This window comes from Oncorhynchus tshawytscha, linkage group LG01, assembly GCF_018296145.1.
Source record: "Oncorhynchus tshawytscha isolate Ot180627B linkage group LG01, Otsh_v2.0, whole genome shotgun sequence".
NCBI classification, from domain to species: domain Eukaryota; kingdom Metazoa; phylum Chordata; class Actinopteri; order Salmoniformes; family Salmonidae; genus Oncorhynchus; species Oncorhynchus tshawytscha.
The window spans coordinates 80790910-80812443 of NC_056429.1; the positions used below are offsets into that span (position 1 = coordinate 80790910).

The 21534-nt window shown below is 42.4% G+C and overlaps 1 protein-coding gene across 2 annotated transcripts in view; it reads left to right on the top strand.

Moving 5' to 3' along the window:
• The window catches only part of map2k6 (mitogen-activated protein kinase kinase 6), a 48164-nt gene that overhangs the window by 21891 nt on the left and 4739 nt on the right, over positions 1-21534 (top strand). For both annotated transcript variants that reach the window (XR_006083992.1, XM_042326339.1), the window contains exons 2-9: positions 5790-5853; positions 9650-9698; positions 10670-10783; positions 11055-11174; positions 15881-15997; positions 17180-17231; positions 19598-19725; positions 21171-21248. Coding sequence is in view for 1 of the 2 variants with exons in the window: in XM_042326339.1 (XP_042182273.1) it covers positions 5790-5853; positions 9650-9698; positions 10670-10783; positions 11055-11174; positions 15881-15997; positions 17180-17231; positions 19598-19725; positions 21171-21248 (722 nt within the window). In the remaining variant the exon portion in view is untranslated. The remainder of the gene's footprint in view (positions 1-5789; positions 5854-9649; positions 9699-10669; positions 10784-11054; positions 11175-15880; positions 15998-17179; positions 17232-19597; positions 19726-21170; positions 21249-21534) is intronic.

A 21534-nucleotide genomic window follows, 5' to 3' on the forward strand; every position in this document is an offset into this window, starting at 1 on the left:
CATTAAAGTGTTGACTTCAACTGGTTGATCAATTCATTGTGATATTCATGAAATGTATTTGGATAAACTAGCTTCAGTCTTACTGCTGAAACAAATGATGCAGGTAGTTGGTTTATCATTTAAACTTTAATTTGTTGCCAAGTAAACATGTTTTAATTAAACGGTAGATTAGTCTGTCAATATAGAAAATAAGTAGACATGACTTGTATTTGCTCTAGAGACTGAGGTGAGTTTACACAGCAGCATGCAGGAACAGTTATCCCTGAACTTGAGACATCTGTGGCATTGTGTTACAAAACCATACATTTTAGGGGCCAAGCTGTTTAATCAGCTTCTTGATATGCCACACCTGTCAGGTGGATTGATTATCTTGGCAAAGGAGAAATGCTCACTAACAGGGGTTCTAAACAAAACATTTTTGAGAAATTAGCTTTTTGTGCGTATGGAACATTTCTGGGATCTTTTACTTCAGCTCATGAAACATGGGACCAACACTTTGGAAGTGTAGGGTATCTCTCAGACTGCCTGGGTGGCCAGTAGGGGCGTAACAGCCGCAGGCTCAGGATATGTTATTTTCATCCCGCTCTCTCTGTCGGTCTCTGCTCTGGCCTGCCCCCCCCTCCCATTTCTATTTCCCTCCGTCCATCCCTCATGCCGATGTCTTATTCATATCTTCCTCTGGGTCTCTGGAATTTAATTGAGGACCTCTTGAGATTGTTGGGATTCCGGGCCGTGTGGGTTTGGAAGAGGAAGAATAAGCGGGCTGATTGGTTCTGCCTGCTATGAATGCCAATCTGGGTTTATTATCTGCAGTGTGAGGCATGGGCCTGTCTGGCTGCACAAAGATTTAGCTCTAAATTCACAGTGCTCGAAGCACTGTCTCTGGCAGCCTTGGTTTCAGCAAAGATCGCTCTGGCAGAGGTCACTGGCTGTTTTCTTCGCCATTTCTTTGGCTTCAGTACTACTGCTTTTAATTACATGCTGACTACACCGGGCATGCACGTGTGTGCGCTATTGTGTGCATGCTGATTTTGTCTATCCACACCAGATGCGATCAGAACATGCAAGTGTAAATAAAAAATAACTCTGAACCAACTATATTCATTTGGGGACAGGTCGAAACACATGAAACATTCATGGACATTTAGCTAGCTTGCTGTTACTAGCTAATTTGCCATTGAATATAAACATTAGGTTGTTGTTTTACCTGAAATGTACAAGGTCTTTTTTTCTTTTTGCTGTATCTTTGAAGTATATCGACCCATTTTGAGTCACACAATCGTGTGTTCTCTACTCAGAATGTATCCACAGATAAAAGGGGAAACCTTGTTAGTTTCCAGTAATCTCTCCTAGTTGTCTTCTGTGGTTTTTATATGGCGTTGGCAATCAACTAAGGTGCATTACTGCAACCAACTGGAGTGGTGTGTGGTCCTCATTCGTCTCTGTCACCCGAGTGGGTACATTCTCCTAAAACCAATGAGGATATGGGAGAGGCTGGACTTGCAGTAACTCAAGCGTCTAAAATAGAACCAAGTTCTAATAGAACCAAGTTCTATTTTAGCGCCTGGCTACTCAGATGCATGCAAGCAGTTTGGATGAAATTATTCATTAACAGAGTACCAGTCAAAAGTTTGGACACCTACTTATTCAAGGGTTTTTCTTTATTTGTACTATGTTCTACATTGTAGGGTAATAGTGAAGATATCAAAACTATGAAATAACACAAATGGAATCATGTAATCAAAGTGTTAAACAAAAAAATATATATTTTAGATTATTCAAAGTAGCCACCCTTTCTTTACCTTGACAGCTTTGCATGCTCTTGGCATTCTGTCAACCAGCTTCATGAAGTTGTCACCTGGAATGCTTTTCCAACAGTCTTGAAAAAGTTCCCACATATGCTAAGATATGATATGATATTATTAGTAGATTTGGATAGAAAACACTCTGAAGTTTCAAAAACTGTTTGAATCATGTCTGAGTATAACATAACTTATTTAGCATGCGAGTGGTTATTATGCCAAAATTCTCACAGATGTGAAAATATATGAGCAGAATTGTAGTCTTAGGAAGAGCTTTTTTTGAAGGCCTGTTTTTGAAACTAACCATATTTTATTAGCTCAGGACAGACAATGCAGCATATTAGCTTATTCTTTCCCTGTACACTGTAAATTATATAATCTATTGATCCTATACCTTTCTCTCTTTTGTTCTGAGTAACGATCACTGGACATTTGTTCTAGCTCAACTGCATGTTCCATTTGTTGTGATTTTCCTCTCTGGAGAGATCTGATAGAATCCTAATGTTTAAACAGGCCTGCCATAGGGCTGCGTCCCAAATGGCACCTGTATTAGACTACTTTTGACCAGGGTCCATAGTGCACTATATATTGAATAGGGTGCCATTTGGGAAGTACACTAGGTCTGCTCCAATCACTTCGCCACATCTTGACTATGCGTGCCTGATTGAGCTATATTCAAATGTTTCTCTACTCATGTAATTCCCTGGCATGTATGTCAGTGCGTGCACTGTCTTTTTGTATCGTTACGAGTTACTTCCGTTTGCGCACATGTATGTATCTCCCATGCATGCAAATCTGTGAATGAATGTAAAGCAAGCCTATATGCTACATATTAAATCAGCGTGCATTCAGCAGGGAGTGGTGTCTGGCTACGTTGTGATGATTTGCATGTTTGGCCTCTGGACTTGAGATGAAAGTTTTGAAAGCTCTTCTTGATGGAGCAGAGCGTGCTGCGTCTTGTCCTATCCCATTGAGCCTGAGACTGTGAGGCTGAGGCTTATTTCTGTGGAGTTTTGCTGAATCGCCTAGCAGCATGGCATGCCATGCACAATCATTGTGAAAGCCTGGTAAAGTTGGTGCCGGTGCTCAACCAAAACCACTAACCAGATATTATTTTTGGCCGAAGTTTGGGTTATGAAAATGCATTTTTTGAGGTAGTGAGGAGGCAGAGGACCAAAGAGAGAATGCCAGAAGTATACTTTGCCAGCCTGGCATGCAAAGTTGTTGAGAAAGCTTGGGGAAGCTGGTGCCTGGTACATAATAACCACTCACAAATTCATTGTTTTGGCACAGAGAGCAGTGAGAGTTGCCAGCAGCTTGTCCAAAGGATGTGTAACGTTGCATAACATACTGTTAGCAATGTATCGTTTAGAACAGATATGATTGTCAGATTCATTCTATTTCTATCTACAATGTTCAGAACATTTCAGGCTGGCAGGGTATGTTATAGGAAGGCTCTCTGTTCGGACCTCAGCCGCCCAAGTTTCACTGAACACACACGCCAGGTGTTGAATAGAGCAGGGAATATTTTGACAGTCTGAAACCTGCAGATAGAACAAAAACTGTTGGTCCAAATGTAGACTTATTAGAAGACTATAGTGTCGGTTTTCATTTAGGCTACTATTGTTGTCTGTGTAAATGCGTGTGGGAGGGACCCAAAGTGACATTTTGGTGCAACAAAGCTGCTTTGGAAAGTGGAAGCCATGAGGTATGCAGTGAGAGGTGGTGGGGGTGGCACACCGTGGGCTGTGGTTTCAACAAACCAGGACACCCTGTGTTTGGGTGTTTTATTTATATTTGTGAGGTTTCAGTTAGTATGGATGGTATCGTGGATTGTATGATCGTTTTCCTCACAATACTTGAGTGAAACTTTTTCAACCAAAAAAATTCTAGTCATTGACTGAGTAGGCACTGTTAACAGTGAGCATTAGCCTACAACATCATAGCACAGACTTTGCATTGTCAGGTGGGTTTACCTGACAATGCAAAATACCGCTGTGGGATTCTCCCAAGTACTTGTCTTCAGTTACTTTTAAATGTTCTCACGTTCGAAAACTATGCCTCCTGGTGCAAGTCAAATCACTGCGCTCAAAGCCAGGTGGTGGCATCACCTGTTTACAGTGTGTGACATGGATGTGTGGCCCAGCCCTGCTGTGTGAGCAGACCTGGATTTAAACATTATTTGAAATCGTTCAAATATTTTCAGCGTTTGCTTTAGTCTGCCTGGACTGCCAGGTGGGCGAGGTTTCCAATTCTGGGACTTTTAATATTGGTTCTGTTGCAACAGGCAAGCTAAATGACATGCAATTATTTCAAATGGTAGTTAAACCCAGGTCTGTGTGTGGAAGCACTAGCTTCCTCATCCAGTCAGGGGAGGTGTGAACCAGATGCTTGCGTGCACGCTCACACATACACACACTTTGTCGGCGATGGCAACCTGTCACTCATGCCCCAGTCACACCATCAGGAGTGTCAGTAATGCCCTGTTACTATGGCGTTGTGCCATTTAAACCCTCTGCCCGCTCAGTGCAGTACCACCAGATGGCAAGAGCTCTAACCCACCTGGCTCCACCACTGCAGACATATCTCCTCTCGCTGCTCGCAGTCTAACCCACCTGGCTCCACCACTGCAGACATATCTCCTCTCGATGCTCGCAGTCTAACCCACCTGGCTCCACCACTGCAGACATATCTCCTCTCGATGCTCGCAGTCTAACCCACCTGGCTCCACCACTGCAGACATATCTCTCCTCTCGCTGCTCACAGTCTAACCCACCTGGCTCCACCACTGCAGACATATCTCCTCTCGCTGCTCGCATGCTAACCCACCTGGCTCCACCACTGCAGACATATCTCCTCTCTAACTAACCCACCTGGCTCCACCACTGCAAACATATCTCCTCTCGCTGCTCGCAGTCTAACCCACCTGGCTCCACCACTGCAGACATATCTCCTCTCGCTGCTCGCAGTCTAACCCACCTGGCTCCACCACTGCAGACATATCTCCTCGCTGCTCGCAGTCTAACCCACCTGGCTCCACCACTGCAGACATATCTCCTCTCGCTGCTCGCAGTCTAACCCACCTGGCTCCACCACTGCAGACATTTCTCCTCTCGCTGCTCGCAGTCTAACCCACCTGGCTCCACCACTGCAGACATATCTCCTCTCGCTGCTCGCTGTCTAACCCACCTGGCTCCACCACTGCAGACATATCTCCTCTCGCTGCTCGCAGTCTAACCCACCTGGCTCCACCACTGCAGACATATCTCCTCTCGCTGCTCGCAGTCTAACCCACCTGGCTCCACCACTGCAGACATTTCTCCTCTCGCTGCTCGCAGTCTAACCCACCTGGCTCCACCACTGCAGACATATCTCCTCTCGCTGCTCGCTGTCTAACCCACCTGGCTCCACCACTGCAGACATATCTCCTCTCGCTGCTCGCTGTCTAACCCACCTGGTTCCACCACTGCAGACATATCTCCTCTCGCTGCTCGCTGTCTAACCCACCTGGCTCCACCACTGCAGACATATCTCCTCTCGCTGCTCGCAGTCTAACCCACCTGGCTCCACCACTGCAGACATATCTCCTCTCGCTGCTCGCAGTCTAACCCACCTGGCTCCACCACTGCAGACATATCTCCTCTCGCTGCTCGCAGTCTAACCCACCTGGCTCCACCACTGCAGACATATCTCCTCTCGCTGTCACAGGGCTTGTTGTGTTCAATTAGGATCTGGAGTCACTCACTGCATCCAACCGTAAGTGTCTGACTGGCTGTCGGGTGTTGGGCTTGGGCTCTGGAAGGGAAAATACACAACGATGGGACATCTGAGATGACTAAAAGGAACATTTTTAGAAACTCCAGTTTACAATTGATTGTGGTCATCCAAACTGCTGTTGTAACTTTGTTGAATGTGATTTGCTGTCTTCAGGTGCGTATAATTGTATTGTTCTACAAGTTGTTTATTGCTGTCCTTTCTGTCTCCCAGGTAAGAGGAAGCCGGTGCTCTCGCTCTCCAAGGACGTGTTTGAGCAGCCTCCTGCTGCTGCCGCGTAAGGCTTTCAGTCTTTATCTGCTTTATGACAACTCTTTGTGTATTCCAACACTGTTATTCCCCTTGTGTAATTACAAAAAACACTCACTATGCAATTAAAATGTGGTTACTAAAGTAGCCTAATAGTACCAAAATTGTATTACCATGTTGTTACTAGGGTAATTACAATGTTACTTGAGTACAAAAGTACAAGAGCAACTTAATATATTAATATAATGTGTTCCCCTGTTTTTTATGATACATGATAATATGAATGTCTTGTTTTGCACACTTTGTACAAAATAATAAAATGCAGGACGACAGGATCTTTATAAAACGTAGTTATACTTTATTAACTAAACTCTGGTGTAACAGATGTGATTGTATTCTCTTTTGCGTTGTGTAATACGTAAAAGGTCATGTATTGGTCCCAGTTGCTCTGTCATAGAATGAGCACAAGATGTGTGACATGCACCAAGATGACTGCTGTAGCATAGATCGCCTGCACAGAATTATCAGGCTGGGGAAAAATCACTAATATACTCTACCGGTCAAAAGTTTTAGAACACCTACTCATTGAAGGGTTATTCTTTATTTTTACTATTTTCTACATTGTAGAATGTGAAGACATAAAAACTATGACATAACACATGGATTCATGTAGTAAATATGTTTTATATTTGAGATTCTTCAAATAGCCACCCTTTGCCTTAATGACAGCTTTGCACACTCTTGGCATTCTCTCAACCAGCTTCATGAGGTAGTCACCTGGAATGCATTTCAATTAACAGGTGTGCCTTTTTAAAAGTTAATTTATGGAATTTTCTTGCAAATCAGTTGTGTTGTGACAAGGTAGGGGGGTATACAGAAGAGAGCCCTCTTTGGTAAAAGACCAAGTCCATATTATGGCAAGAACAGCTCAAATAAGTAAACTGAAACAGTCCATTACTTTAAGACATGAAGGTCAGTTAATCCGGAACATTTCAAGAACTTTTAATGTTTTTTCAAGTGCAGTCACAAAAACCAAGCGCTATGATGAAACTGGCTCTCAGGAGGACCGCCACAGGAATGGAAGGCCCAGAGTTACCTCTGCTGCATAGGATAAGTTCATAAGAGTTACCAGTGTCAGAAATTGCCGCCTAAATAAACGATTCACAGAGTTCAAGTAACAAACACATCTCAACATCAACTGTTCAGAGGAGACTGTGTGAATCAGAAACCACTACTAAAGGACACCAGTAAGAAGAGATTTGCTTGGACCAAGAAAACCGAAATTTGTCCTTTGGTCTGGAGTTCAAATTGGAGATTTTTGGTTCCAACCGCCGTGTCTGTGAACGAATTACCTCTGCATGTGTCTTTTCCACCGTAAAGCATGATGGTAATATGGTGTGGGGGTGCTTTGCTGGTGACACTGATTTTATTTACAATTCAAGACACACTTAACCAACATGGCTACCACAGCATTTTGCAGCGATACACCATCCCATCTGGTTTGGGCTATCTTCAAGACTGTTGGAAAAGCATTCCAGTTGAAGCTGGTTGAGAGAATACCAAGATTGTGCAAATCTGTCATCAAGGCAAAGGGAATCATGATTCCATTTGTTATTTCATAGTTTTGATGTGTTCACTATTCTACAATGTGTAAAATATTAACCAAAAGGTGTTCTAAAACCAAGAACGTGTTAAATCAAAATATATTTTACATTCGAGAATCTTCAAATAGCCAGATTTGCACACTCTTGGCATTGTGTGTAAAATATTAACCAAAAGGTGTTCTAAAACTTTTGACCAGTTTGACCAGTAGTGTAACTATAAAAATACAGATGTGACATGCACCAAGATGGCTGCTGTAACATGGATTTTTTTAACCTTTATTTAACTAGGCAAGTCAGTTAAGAACAAATTCTTATTTTCAATGACGGCCTAGGAACAGTGGGTTAACTGCAGGTTCAGAGACAGAACAACAGATTTGTACCTTGTCAGCTCGGGGGTTTGAACTTGCAACCTACCGGTTACTAGTCCAACGCTCTAACCACTAGGCTACCCTGCTGCTCCATCTGACATGCACCAAGATGGCTGCTGTAGCATGGATCTGACATGCACCAAGATTCCTTCAGTAACATGGATCTGACATGCACCAAGATTGCTGCAGTAACATGGATCTGCTGCAGTAACATGGATCTGACATGCACCAAGATTGCTGCACTAACATGGATCTGCTGCAGTAACATGGATCTGACATGCACCGAGACGGTTGCTGTAGCGTGGAACTGCAGCAAGAAGAAACCACGATGTATGAATCATGAGCTAAATACTACCACCATGACTTCAACAGAGCATGCTAGCTAATCGCTCATACAGCAATCATGTCAAAATGCATGGCTGGAATGACGTCAAACTGTATATTATGCACGTGTTGAACTCGTAAACATCGTAAATATGAAAACAGAACACAGCACTTCAGAACATAACCTACTGCCTACACAGAATTATCGGGCTGGAAATAATTTGTTTGAGATCTCCCCATATCTGTAAGCGCAGCCAATGACATTACACCTTATTGACGTCTGACTTGAACCTACCAAGTGAAATACATAAACATTAAATACACATTTTTGCAGTGGCAAGTTGAACCATAAATATCCACTTTACACTGGTATGTTCGTGTCTCCGTCCATGATGAACTGCAATAACCTCAGGACCTGGTTGGTGTTAACCAATCATAGCACAGTATGATATGACAGCAGAATGCAACCTATATTTTTGAATTAAGTATGTTTCACATGAATATTACAGGATACAATGCTGCTAAATCAACTTAATGATCCTAAAGATGTCACTGACGACTGTTTCCTCCCATGACTAATGAGGATAGAGGAGGCTAGTTAGAGATGACCTTTTGGATGCGTTCACATACTGTTATATATTTGGCGCAATGCCCCAGTGAATATTGTTGATGGAGCACATTTTCACTGTCAAAGAGAAGATAACTCTGGACTAATGCTCAGTTATATTAACATTTAGGCTACATGCAGTTATTCACATGAAATGTGTAAATCATAATGAAATCATACCAGGGTTGGGGTCCATTCTGAATTGAGTTGCAAATTGCTCTAATTTCAATTAAATGATTGAATTAGAATATCATTGGAATTTGTTTTAAAGAAAGTAGAATTTATTTCAATGAAATCCAAATGTCTTATTTATTCTACACGCCACCAAATGAATGTTTATTTTGACATATGGTCAGCAATGCCATGCAGCATAAGGTTGAAACGTTTCATTTTTAAAACTCAATTTAAACCATTTAAAATTTGATGTCTGGAAACATTCCAGGATCATGTTTTGGGTTGTCCATAATAATGAATAATTCCTTTAACATTTTTAAATATCAGAAGATGGAAAAAAATCCCAGAATGCATTAGATCGAACACTGCAGTATGCAAGGGAACAATCTTAACATCTCTTGACAAAGAAGAAAAATACACTGACATCTGAATTACAATCAAATTAATATTTGAAATGGTATGTGTATTTTTTGCATTAAGTGGCATATCCTTTCGATAAACTATTTGTCAAGTGAATGAGACTTTCATGGTTCACCTCTCAGTTGAATTGGTTGAAATTATTTACATTTTACTTCAATTCAAATGTTCTGCATCTTGTGGGGTGTGGCCAATTCATTGTCTGAATTAAATAAAATAAATATATTAATTTAATTCAGAAATTCCAAATGTACCCCAACTCTGATGAATACAGAACATGATGTACATGAACTGTTTTTTTTTTTATCCTAACAACTGTCTACCTTACAGACCCCCAAGAGATTTGGATTCGAAAGCTTGTGTGACCATCGGAGAGAAGGTACCTCATCTAGTTAATGATCAGTATGCTATCTCTTACTGTCTCTTACATTCTTACCTTTCGTCTACCACTGTTCTTTCCCACACATGTTCCTTTGACAAAACCTTCATATAAAACTGAAGAACTTACATAAACATATGTTTTTACATCTGTGTATAGTTGTTCAAACCCCTGTATACTTTAGGTTGAGTTAGGTCCTCTGTCTGTGGTCTGGATGCAGAAAGCTGAAAGCTTGGCTCAATTAAGGGTTTGTGAGCCGTAAAGAACGGCCTAACAAACATTATGACCCAGATTGAACACTTCTGATTGTAGGCAGACTGGAATGTGCTTTACTGCCTGACGGGCAGTAAACATATTTATTTTAAACTCATCAAATAAGTGGAATTTTCCATTGGCAAAGATGCAAGGTTTTTTTGTCTTACAATATAGCCTGAAGTCAAAGTCAGGGCAGCAATTTATTTTTTGGTTCTTGTATAAAGTGTAAGAAAACAAATGGTCCCATGATTTACGTAAACTTTTCTTTCAGATGAAAAGGGGCATTTGTGGTGTCTTTGGACTCAACCCATCAACCCCTTAGAAGAGACTATATACAGTATTTAGTGTTTCAATGTTCAAAGCTTTCCATGTTGATAAAAAACTGGTTGGAGTAGATGTTTAAACAAAGATGTAGCTCAGAGCAAAGCAGCTTAAAATGACCCCGTATGTTGGTAGATTAGGATTTAGTCTTTCTTTTCGTGTTTGTCGCTCTCTGTTTCTGTTTGTTTGCACAAGATGAGGATTGGGTACCAAAAACCCCAATGACCTCTTGTGACTTAATATTTGTATCCCTCTTTTTGTATTCAATGATTACTTCAAGTATGGGAGAAGTAAGGGAAGGAAGGGAGATTTTTACCCAGTCTTGCTCTCTCTCATTACACCACCGTGTTTTAATCCAGCCTGACATGGCACTCTCCCCTGTCTGTCCTGTGCAGAACTTTGTGGTGAATGCCGATGACCTGGAGCAGATCGACGAGCTGGGAAGAGGGGCGTATGGTGTGGTGGACAAGATGAGGCACATGCCCAGTGGCTTGATCATGGCAGTGAAGGTATGTGAGATTTGATGATGTAATTGATGTTCACTTTCAGGAGATCTAGGTCAGGTTACTATATAGCAAAAGCACTTATACAGGCAGCCTAATTCTGGTATTTTGTACCAATCAGGTCAGTTATTTTGCCAATAATTGGGCAAAAGATCAGAATTGGGCTGCCTTTGTTAAAGCAGCCATAGTGACAGCTGTTGATGTAATAAGTTTGTTGGATGGATGGATGGATGGATAGACTTGATTGATTTCTGATGTCCTTTCGCTCCCACCCTAGAGGATCCGTGCCACAGTGAACACCCAGGAACAGAAGAGACTGCTGATGGACCTGGACATCTCAATGAGGACAGTAGACTGCTTCTACACAGTCACCTTCTACGGCGCACTCTTCAGAGAGGTAACTAGCTACTTTATAACAATAATACTTAGACATTATAGGGTGTTTTTCTAAACAAATAAACAAATAAATAAAATGAGGATTCCTCAAGGGTTCTATGCTAAGGGGGATTGTTCTATGTAGTGCAATAATGATTCAAATAACCCTTTGAACTCTTTAATGGTTCTTTGCAATTCAGAAAAGTGTTGTTTCATCTTTGAGTTATAATTCAAATGTGGCTCATTTAGAGTATTTTGAGGCTTGCTTTGCTCACAGTTCTTTTTGAGCAACCATGAGTGAGTGTCATTCCAGTTGATCTAATATCTCGTGTTATGTCATTACATGTTAAATGATGGTCCGTTGTCTTGTGAATGTTTTAAATCAGTGGTTCTCAATTCTTTCATCAGGGATCACCAGCTGTGTTTATTTTATTTGACCTTTATTTAACTAGGCAAGTCAGTTAAGAACAAATTCTTATTTGCAATGATGGCCTACCCCGGCCAAACCCGGTCAACACTGAGCCAATTGTGCGCCGCCTTGTGGGACTCCCAATTACGGCCGCATGTGATACAACCTGTAATCGAACCAGGGTCTGTAGTGAGACACCTATAGCACTGAGATGCAGTAGTGCCTTAGACCGCTGCGCCACTCGGAAGCCTGAGTGCTCTGCCGTACCAGATCTAGTACACATCATTCAACCTGTGAATTAACTAAATAATAACGCCTATGCAATTCTAACAATTAAATATGGCTAACAATTATATATCCCTGTGTGCTTCTCCAAAGGGTTATTTGTAGATTATTTGAGATTGAGAAAGGTTCTACAAAGAACCAGTAAAAAGGGGTCTATAGGTCGATATCAATAAAACGTCACAATACAGTGCAGAGCGTTCCATATAGCTGCTGGGGGGCAAGGAGACCTCCAGCTCCCGCTAAAACCATTGACAACTATGTGCTGTTTTCAAGTGATTGTTAAATAAGAGTTATAACTATTTGGTTTTAATATCATTACCTCTTGAAGAGCATAGTCAGAACTACACATTTCCAATGATTCCACATTTATCTCTATCGTCAGAGTTATACAGCAAGTAACTGTTTAGCTCTATCATCAGAGCTATACAGCAAGTAACTGCATGCTTATCATGATCACTAAACCTCCCTACGCCTTGCCGATGACAAGCATACCGTAGCATGATGCAGCCACCACCATGCTTGAAAATATGAAGAGTGGTACTCAGTAAATTGTTTGCCAATTTGTTTTTTCAATATTACTTAAGTGACTTGTTGTAAACAGAATGCATGTTTTGGATACAAAAAAATGTAATCTGTAATTTAGGTTAATATTGTGGAATAACTACAATGTTGTTGATCCGTCCTCAGTTTTTTCATATCACAACCATTAAACTCTGTTTTAAAATCACCATTGGCCTCATGGTGAAATCCCTGAGCAGTTTCCTTCCTCTCCGGAAACTGAGTTATGAAGAGAACCTGTATCTTTGTAGTGACTGGGTGTATTGATACACCATCCAAAGCCTAATTAATAACTTCAACATGCTCAAAGGGATATTCAACATCTGATTTTGATTTTTTTTACACATCTACCAATCCATGCTCTTTGTGTGACACATTGAAAAACCTCGCCGGTCTTTGAAGTTGAATCTCTGCTTGAAATTCACTGCTCGATTGAGGGACCTTCCTCACCATTTTAGATAAGCATGCTCCGTTCAAAAAATGCAGAACTAAGAACAGATATAGCCCTTGGTTCACTCCAGACCTGACTGCCCTCGACCAGCACAAAAACATCCTGTGGCGGACTGCAATAGCATCGAATAGTCCCCGCGATATGCAACTGTTCAGGGAAGTCAGGAACCAATACACGCAGTCAGTCAGGAAAGCTAAGACCAGCTTCTTCAGGCAGAAATTTGCATCCTGTAGCTCCAACTCCAAAAAGTTCTGGGACACTGTGAAGTCCATTGAGAACAAGAGCACCTCCTCCCAGCTGCCCACTGCACTGAGGCTAGGTAACACGGTCACCACTGATAAATCCATGAATATCAAAAACTTCAACAAGCATTTCTCAACGGCTGGCCATGCCTTCCGCCTGGCTACTCCAACCCCGGCCAACAGCTCCCCCCGCAGCTACTCGCCCAAGCCTCTCCAGTTTCTCCTCTACCCAAATCCAGATAGCAGATGTTCTGAAAGAGCTGCAAAACCTGGACCCGTACAAATCAGCTGGGCTTGACAATCTGGACCCTCTATTTCTGAAACTATCCGCCGCCATTGTCGCAACCCCTATTACCAGCCTGTTCAACCTCTCTTTCATATCGTCTGAGATCCCCAAGGATTGGAAAGCTGCCGCAGTCATCCCCCTCTTCAAAGGGGGAGACACCCTGGACCCAAACTGTTACAGACCTATATCCATCCTGCCCTGCCTATCTAAGGTCTTCGAAAGCCAAGTCAACAAACGGATCACTGACCATCTTGAATCCCACCGTACCTTCTCCGCTGTGCAATCTGGTTTCCAAGCCGGTCACGGGTGCACCTCAGCCATGCTCAAGGTACTAAACGATATCATAACCGCCACCGCCAGTACTGTGCAGCCGTCTTCATCGACCTTGCCAAGGCTTTCGACTCTGTCAATCACCATATTCTTATCGGCCCTCGGTTTTTCGGATGACTGCCTTGCCTGGTTCACCAACTACTTTGCAGACAGAGTTCATTGTGTCAAATCGAAGGGCTTGCTGTCCGGTCCTCTGGCAGTCTCTATGGGGGTGCCACAGGGTTCAACCCTCGGGCCGACTCTTTTCTCTGTATATATCAATGATGTTGCTCTTGCTGCGGGCGATTCCCTGATCCACCTCTACGCAGACGACACCATTCTATATACTTCCGGCCCGTCTTTGAACACTGTGCTATCTAACCTCCAAGCGAGCTTCAATGCCATACAACACTCCTTCCGTGGCCTCCAACTACTCTTAAACGCTAGTAAAACCAAATGCATGCTTTTCAACCGTTCACTGCCTGCACCCGCATGCCTGACCAGCATCACCACCCTGGATGGTTCCGACCTTGAATATGTGGACATCTATAAGTGCCTAGGTGTCTGGCTAGACTGTAAACTCTCCTTCCAGACTCATATCAAACATCTCCAATCGAAAATCAAATCTAGAGTCGGCTTTCTATTCCGCAACAAAGCCTCCTTCACTCACGCCGCCAAACTTACCCTAGTAAAACTGACTATCCTACCGATCCTCGACTTCGGCGATGTCATCTACAAAATTGCTTCCAACACTCTACTCAGCAAACTGGATGCAGTTTATCACAGTGCCATCTGTTTGTCACTAAAGCACCTTATTCCACCCACCACTGTGACCTGTATGCTCTAGTCGGCTGGCCCTCGCTACATATTCGTCGCCAGACCCACTGGCTCCAGGTCATCTACAAGTCCATGCTAGGTAAAGCTCCGCCTTATCTCAGTTCACTGGTCACGATGGCAACACCCACCCGTAGCACGCGCTCTAGCAGGTGTATCTCACTGATCATCCCTAAAGCCAACACCTCATTTGGCCGCCTTTCGTTCCAGTTCTCTGCTGCCTGTGACTGGAACAAATTGCAAAAATCGCTGAAGTTGGAGACTTTTATCTCCCTCACCAACTTCAAACATCTGCTATCTGAGCAGCTAACCGATCGCTGCAGCTGTACATAGTCTATCGGTAAATAGCCCACCCATTTTTACCTACCTCATCCCCATACTGTTTTTATTTATTTACTTTTCTGCTATTTTGCACACCAATATCTCTACCTGTACATGACCATCTGATCATTTATCACTCCAGTGTTAATCTGCAAAATTTTAATTATTCGCCTACCTCCTCATGCCTTTTGCACACAATGTATATAGACCCCCTATATCCCCTTTTTTTCTACTGTGTTATTGACTTGTTCATTGTTTACTCCATGTGTAACTCTGTGTTGTCTGTTCACACTGCTATGCTTTATCTTGGCCAGGTCGCAGTTGCAAATGAGAACTTGTTCTCAACTAGCCTACCTGGTTAAATAAAGGTGAAATAAAAAATAAAATAAAGAGATGGGGTAATAATTCAAAAATCATGTTAAACACTATTATTGAACACGGATTGAGTCCATGCAACTTATTATGCGGTTTGTTAAGCACATTTTTACTGTCTTGACTCAAGATATTTCAGCTTTTCATTTTTAATTTCTAACATTTTCTACAAACACTATTCCAGTTCACATTGTTATGTTGTGTGTGTGTGTGTATCAGTGACAAACTCAATTTAATACACTTTAAATTCAGGCTGTAACAGAGAAAAATATAGAAAAAGTAAAGGCATGTAAATGCTTAGCTTTTTATGTTGTAGTCAACATAAACAAATAAGAATTCCAGATTTTTCTGGATGTAGTTGCCTTCCTCCTGAAGAGAAGAGCGTTCCACAGGATATCCCTCCACAGCAGAGCACATTGGAAAAAGCTCTTTCCTGTTAGTCGAACCGTGTGTCAGGAATATGGTCCGACTCTGTTGTGTTTTTCCAATCCCTCCCTCAACCGCTTTCTCCATCTTTCTGTCTTCCCCTCTTTCCATTTCTTTTTCTCTCTATCGCCAATCTCTCTACCCCTCTATCCATCTCCCCCTTTCGACTCCCTCCATCTGTACATCATACTGTATCCTCCACTATATGAAAGATTGCCCCTTGTTATGTAATCAGGGTGATGTGTGGATCTGTATGGAGCTGATGGACACTTCTCTGGATAAATTCTACAAGCAGGTGATAGATAAAGGCATGACCATCCCCGAGGACATACTGGGAAAGATGGCTGTCTCGGTGAGTAGGACTAGGGCGCAGGGGACGATTTGGATTGGGCCCATGTACAATCATACTGGTAGAAGTTTCACCATATTGCTTATACCAATCAAATCCTCTCAGATCTCCACAAATGCATAGGGCATAGAGTGTAGGTGATGATTTGGGATGATTTGGTAAAAGCATGCGTTTTCTTTATGTTCCATATTTGAAATGCCATACATTGAGAGAGGATTCTAGGTGTAATTTAGATGTTGTCCACAAGCACTGTGCGCAAAGTTTCCGACTGATCCAGTGAAGAATTACATCACAACACAATATTTTGTATCAATATAAATTCTGTGAATTGTTCAAGTACATAACTATAGAGAACATACAAAAATGCTATGGTAATAAACAATTGAAGATTACACACTCCCAGGAATGTCATACATGATGGATCATTAGTATCCCTACAGAATACACACTAACCTTCACACATCTAGATGGTTGCTCGGGGTGGGTGTGGAGCCAGAGACAACAGTGGGGTCAAACTGTGGAACCCAGTTCCTACATTTGAATATACAAAACTATGCTACATTTTATCTCTGGGACCCTCAGGATGACAAATCAGAGCAAGATTACTGACTTTAAGTACATTATTTACCTTCAGAGTTGAATGTATCAAACCATTTTCCGTGAGAAGTGTTTTGTTGCGTTCTATCCTCAAACAACCATTTTTTTGCTGTAATAGCTACTGTAAATTAGATACTGCAGTTAGATTAATGAGAATTTAAGCTTTCTGCCCATATAAGACATGTCTATGTCCCTGAAAGTTGGCAGTTTTTTACAATGTCACATTATTGCATATTGAGCAACAACTGTCCCGGTTTAGGGACACCAGTCACGTAGAGGTTAATTCATATGAGTAGGACTAAAGTTATCAGTCAGCCTAGAGACCAAGATGAATAATACATGGGTTGGTTATGTGTAGGAATATACAGTATATTATGAACGTATTGTTGTCAGATCAGTCAGTCTCTAGACAAAGAGGAATAGCCTATTACTGTACGTGGGTATACATGTAGTTGACTAAATGTGTTAATTCATGCTAGATGCTTAATATAATAAGAATTAATAAATAATAGATGCAACCATATGGATTCCCCAATCTCCTCTTTCTGCTGGTGTTCTGTTCTTATGTTCTAATCTCCCTGGTTATAGGTAGTGAAGGCTCTGGAACATCTGCACAGTAACCTGTCGGTGATCCACCGAGGTAACATCAGAGTTAAATAAAACGTTTTATATTAAAATATGTATATGTTACTGCCAGAAATAAAGGAAACACTTGAGTAAATGATGGATACAAAGTATGTTGTGGTTCCTGAGTTAATTAAGCAATTAACATCCCATCCTGCTTAGGGTCACGTTTAAAGGGTATGTGAATGTGTGTCTCAGTCCCCAGATCTCAACCCAATTGAACACATAGGGAGATTCTGGAGCAGCGCTTGAATGTTTTCCACCATCATCAAAACACTAAATTATGGAACTTCTCGTGGAAAAATGGTGTCGCATCCCTCCGATAGAGTTTCAGACACTTGCAGAATCTATGCCACGGTGCATTGAAGCTGTTCTGGCGGCTTGTGGTGACCCAATGCCCTAATAAGACACGATGTTGGTGTTTCCTTTATTTTGGCAGTTACCTGTATTATGCATATCTATGGGGTACACCTTAAAACAGTTGGACTAGTGTCCATCCTTTAAAACCATGTCTTACCAAAGGTCAAAGACTCTATTTCTTGTGTCTAAAACCTCAATGTTCCATGCGTCTGTTTCTGTATTAACATTGCATGTAGTAATTTAAGATGATTGCAGGTTACTAAAATAAAGTGAAAACTGTGCCTAGCCAGCAACCACAGTCCTGCTGCAAATGTGTTTTGAGGGCTGTGTGTTTGAGACTGTTATCTGCTTCCCAGTTCTGTCACTGTGGCTAACTGACTCGGCAGATTAAATCAGAGATGACCCTTTTTCTCTTTCACTTCCGTCACACTTCTCTGTCTCTTCCATATCTCTTTCCTTCCCTCTCTCTCTCTCTCTCTCTCTCTCTCTCCTCTATATCCTTCCATCTCCTCTTTTTCTCCCCTCTCTCTCTCTCTCTCCTCTATATCCTTCCATCTCCTCTTTTTCTCCCCCCCTCTCTCTCTCTCCTCTATATCCTTCCATCTCCTCTTTTTCTCCCTCTCTCTCTCTCTCTCTCCTCTATATCCTTCCATCTCCTATTTTTCTCCCATCCCTCTCTCTCTCTCTCTCTCTCCTCTATATCCTTCCATCTCCTATTTTTCTCCCCTCCCTCTCTCTCTCTCTCCTCTATATCCTTCCATCTCCTCTTTTTCTCCCCTCCCTCTCTCTCTCTCTCCTCTATATCCTTCCATCTCCTCTTTTTCTCCCCTCTCTCTCTCTCTCTCTCCTCTATCCTTCCATCTCCTCTTTTTCTCCCCTCCCCCTCTCTCTCTCTCTCTCTCTCTCTCTCTCCTCTATATCCTTCCATCTCCTCTTTTTCTCCCTCTCCTCTCTCTCTCTCTCTCTCCCTATCTCCTCTATATCCTTCCATCTACTCTTTTCTCCTCTCTCTCTCTCTCTCTCTCTCTCTCTCTCTCTCTCTCTCTCTCTCTCTCTCTCTCTCTCTCTCTCCTCTATATCCTTCCATCTCCTCTTTTCTCCCCTCTCTCTCTCTCTCTCTCCTCTATATCCTTCCATCTCCTCTTTTTCTCTCTCTCTCTCTCTCTCTCTCTCTCTCTCTCCTCTATATCCTTCCATCTCCTCTTTCTCTCTCTCTTTTCTCTCTCTCTCCTCTATCCTTCCATCTCCTCTTTTTCTCTCTCTCTCTCTCTCTCTCTCTCCTCTATATCCTTCCATCTCCTCTTTTTCTCCCCTCTCTCTCTCTCTCTCTCTCTCTCTCCTCTATATCCTTCCATCTCCTCTTTTTCTCCTCTCTCTCTCTCTCTCTCTCTCCTCTATATCCTTCCATCTCCTCTTTTTTCTCCCCTCTCTCTCTCTCTCTCTCTCTCTCTCTCTCTCCTCTATATCCTTCCATCTCCTCTTTTTTCCCTCTCTCTCTCTCTCTCTCTCTCTCTCTCCTCTTCCATATCCTTCCATCTCTCTCTCTTTTCCTCTATATCCTTCCATCTCCTCTCTCCCTCTCTCGCTCTCTCTCTCTCTCTCTCTATATCCTTCCATCTCTCTTTTTCTCTCTCTCTCTCTCTCTCCCTCTATATCCTTCCATCTCCTCTTTTTCTCCCTCTCTCTCGCTCTCTCTCTCTCTCTCTCTATATCCTTCCTCTCCTCCTTCCATCTCCTCTTTTTCTCCCCTCTCTCTCTTTCTCTCTCTCCTCTATATCCTTCCATCTCTCTCTTTTTCTCCCCCTCTCTCTCTCTCTCTCTCTCTATATCCTTCCATCTCCTCTTTTTATCCTTCCATCTACTCTTTTTTCTCCTCTATATCCTTCCATCTCTCTCTCTCTCTTTCTCTCTCTCCTCTATATCCTTCCATCTACTCTTTTTCTCCCCTCTCTCTCTCTCTCTCTTTCTCTCTCTCCTCTATATCCTTCCATCTCCTCTTTTTCTCCCCTCTCTCTCCCTCAGATGTGAAGCCATCCAACGTATTGATCAACACCCAGGGCCAGGTGAAGATGTGTGACTTTGGGATCAGTGGTTACCTGGTGGACTCCGTGGCCAAGACCATAGACGCCGGCTGCAAGCCCTACATGGCGGTAAGTGGGTGTGTGGTAGGAGAGGTATAGGGGTTTTGAAAGATATACAAAATAGATGTCTACTCAGTGAAATCAAACTATTAAGGATTTAGGCTTAAAGATGCTCATGAGCCAAAGCAGGTCCCCAAAACTGTTGGACAGCTGTGTACGTCATCCAATTCCTATGATATGTTATGTCCTGCAAAAATAGTATGAAAATATATACATTTCCTACAATTCACATGACCTATTACGAATTCCAATTCATACAATATGTTACTTTTTTTAAAATATTTTTTTATACATTTAACCTTTATTTAACTAGGCAAGTCAGTTAAGAAGAAATTCTTATTTACAATGACGGCCTACACCGGTCAAACCCGGACGACGCTGGGCCAATTGTGCACCACCCTATGGGCCTCCCAATCACGGCCGGTTGTGATACAGCCTGGAATCGATCCAGGGTGTCTAGGGATGCCTCAAGCACTGAGATGCAGTGCCTTAGACCACTGCGTCACTCAGTGCCTTAGACCACTGTGTCACTCAGTGCCTTAGACCACTGTGTCACTCAGTGCCTTAGACCACTGTGTCACTCAGTGCCTTAGACCACTGTGTCACTCAGTGCCTTAGACCACTGCGTCACTCAGTGCCTTAGACCACTGCGTCACTCAGTGCCTTAGACCACTGCGTCACTCAGTGCCTTAGACCACTGTGTCACTCAGTGCCTTAGACCACTGTGTCACTCAGTGCCTTAGACCACTGTGTCACTCAGTGCCTTAGACCACTGTGTCACTCAGTGCCTTAGACCACTGTGTCACTCAGTGCCTTAGACCACTGTGTCACTCAGTGCCTTAGACCACTGTGTCACTCAGTGCCTTAGACCACTGCGTCACTCAGTGCCTTAGACCACTGTGTCACTCAGTGCCTTAGACCACTGTGTCACTCAGTGCCTTAGACCACTGCGTCACTCAGTGCCTTAGACCACTGCGTCACTCAGTGCCTTAGACCACTGCGTCACTCAGTGCCTTAGACCACTGCGTCACTCAGTGCCTTAGACCACTGCGGAGCCCAAATGCTGGCTCAGTGAATAACTGTTTACAGAACAGAGATATGATACATGATGTTAATGAATTATTGTACAAGTTTGACTGAGCTGACTGCTTGCTGCCTGTATGTTTAAGTGCTACAGGTCTCTATGTTATGTCATTAGCCATGCCCTTTAATAACCACGGTTAGCTTTTAAATGCTGTGTGTCCACAGAGCCTTTGATTGGCTGAGCAATTTAAGGCCTGGTAGCACTCCGAGAACATAATGGGTTGTGTGTGTTTGAGGTACAGATGATGGGGGGGTTGAGTCGTCTAGGACAACTAATGTTAGTTTGCAATACTAAAGTGATATTATCTGGGTCTCGTGTGTGTGTGTGTGTGTGTGTGTGTGTTTGTGCGCGGTTCTGTTCTGTCCCCCAGCCAGAGAGGATCAACCCAGAGATTAATCAGAAAGGCTACAACGTCAAGTCTGACATTTGGAGTTTAGGAATCACTATGGTGAGTCTCTATTCAAATTTTTACTTATGCAGATTATTCATTTATAATTATAAAAAAAGTGATTATTACACTAGTAGGCCTATATTATATTTATTAATGCTACAGTAACCACAGATTAAATGTTTTACTTTAGTTTTCCTGGGTGACATTTTGTACATTGCTGGTAATAGTCATAAGTGGAGAAAAAAAAGTTATATTGAATTTAAAATAATTATTGTGCTAATAGAACATGTTTTTCATGTTCAAGAAAAGCTTTGTCTTTCAGTGAGACATAATGACCCTCTTC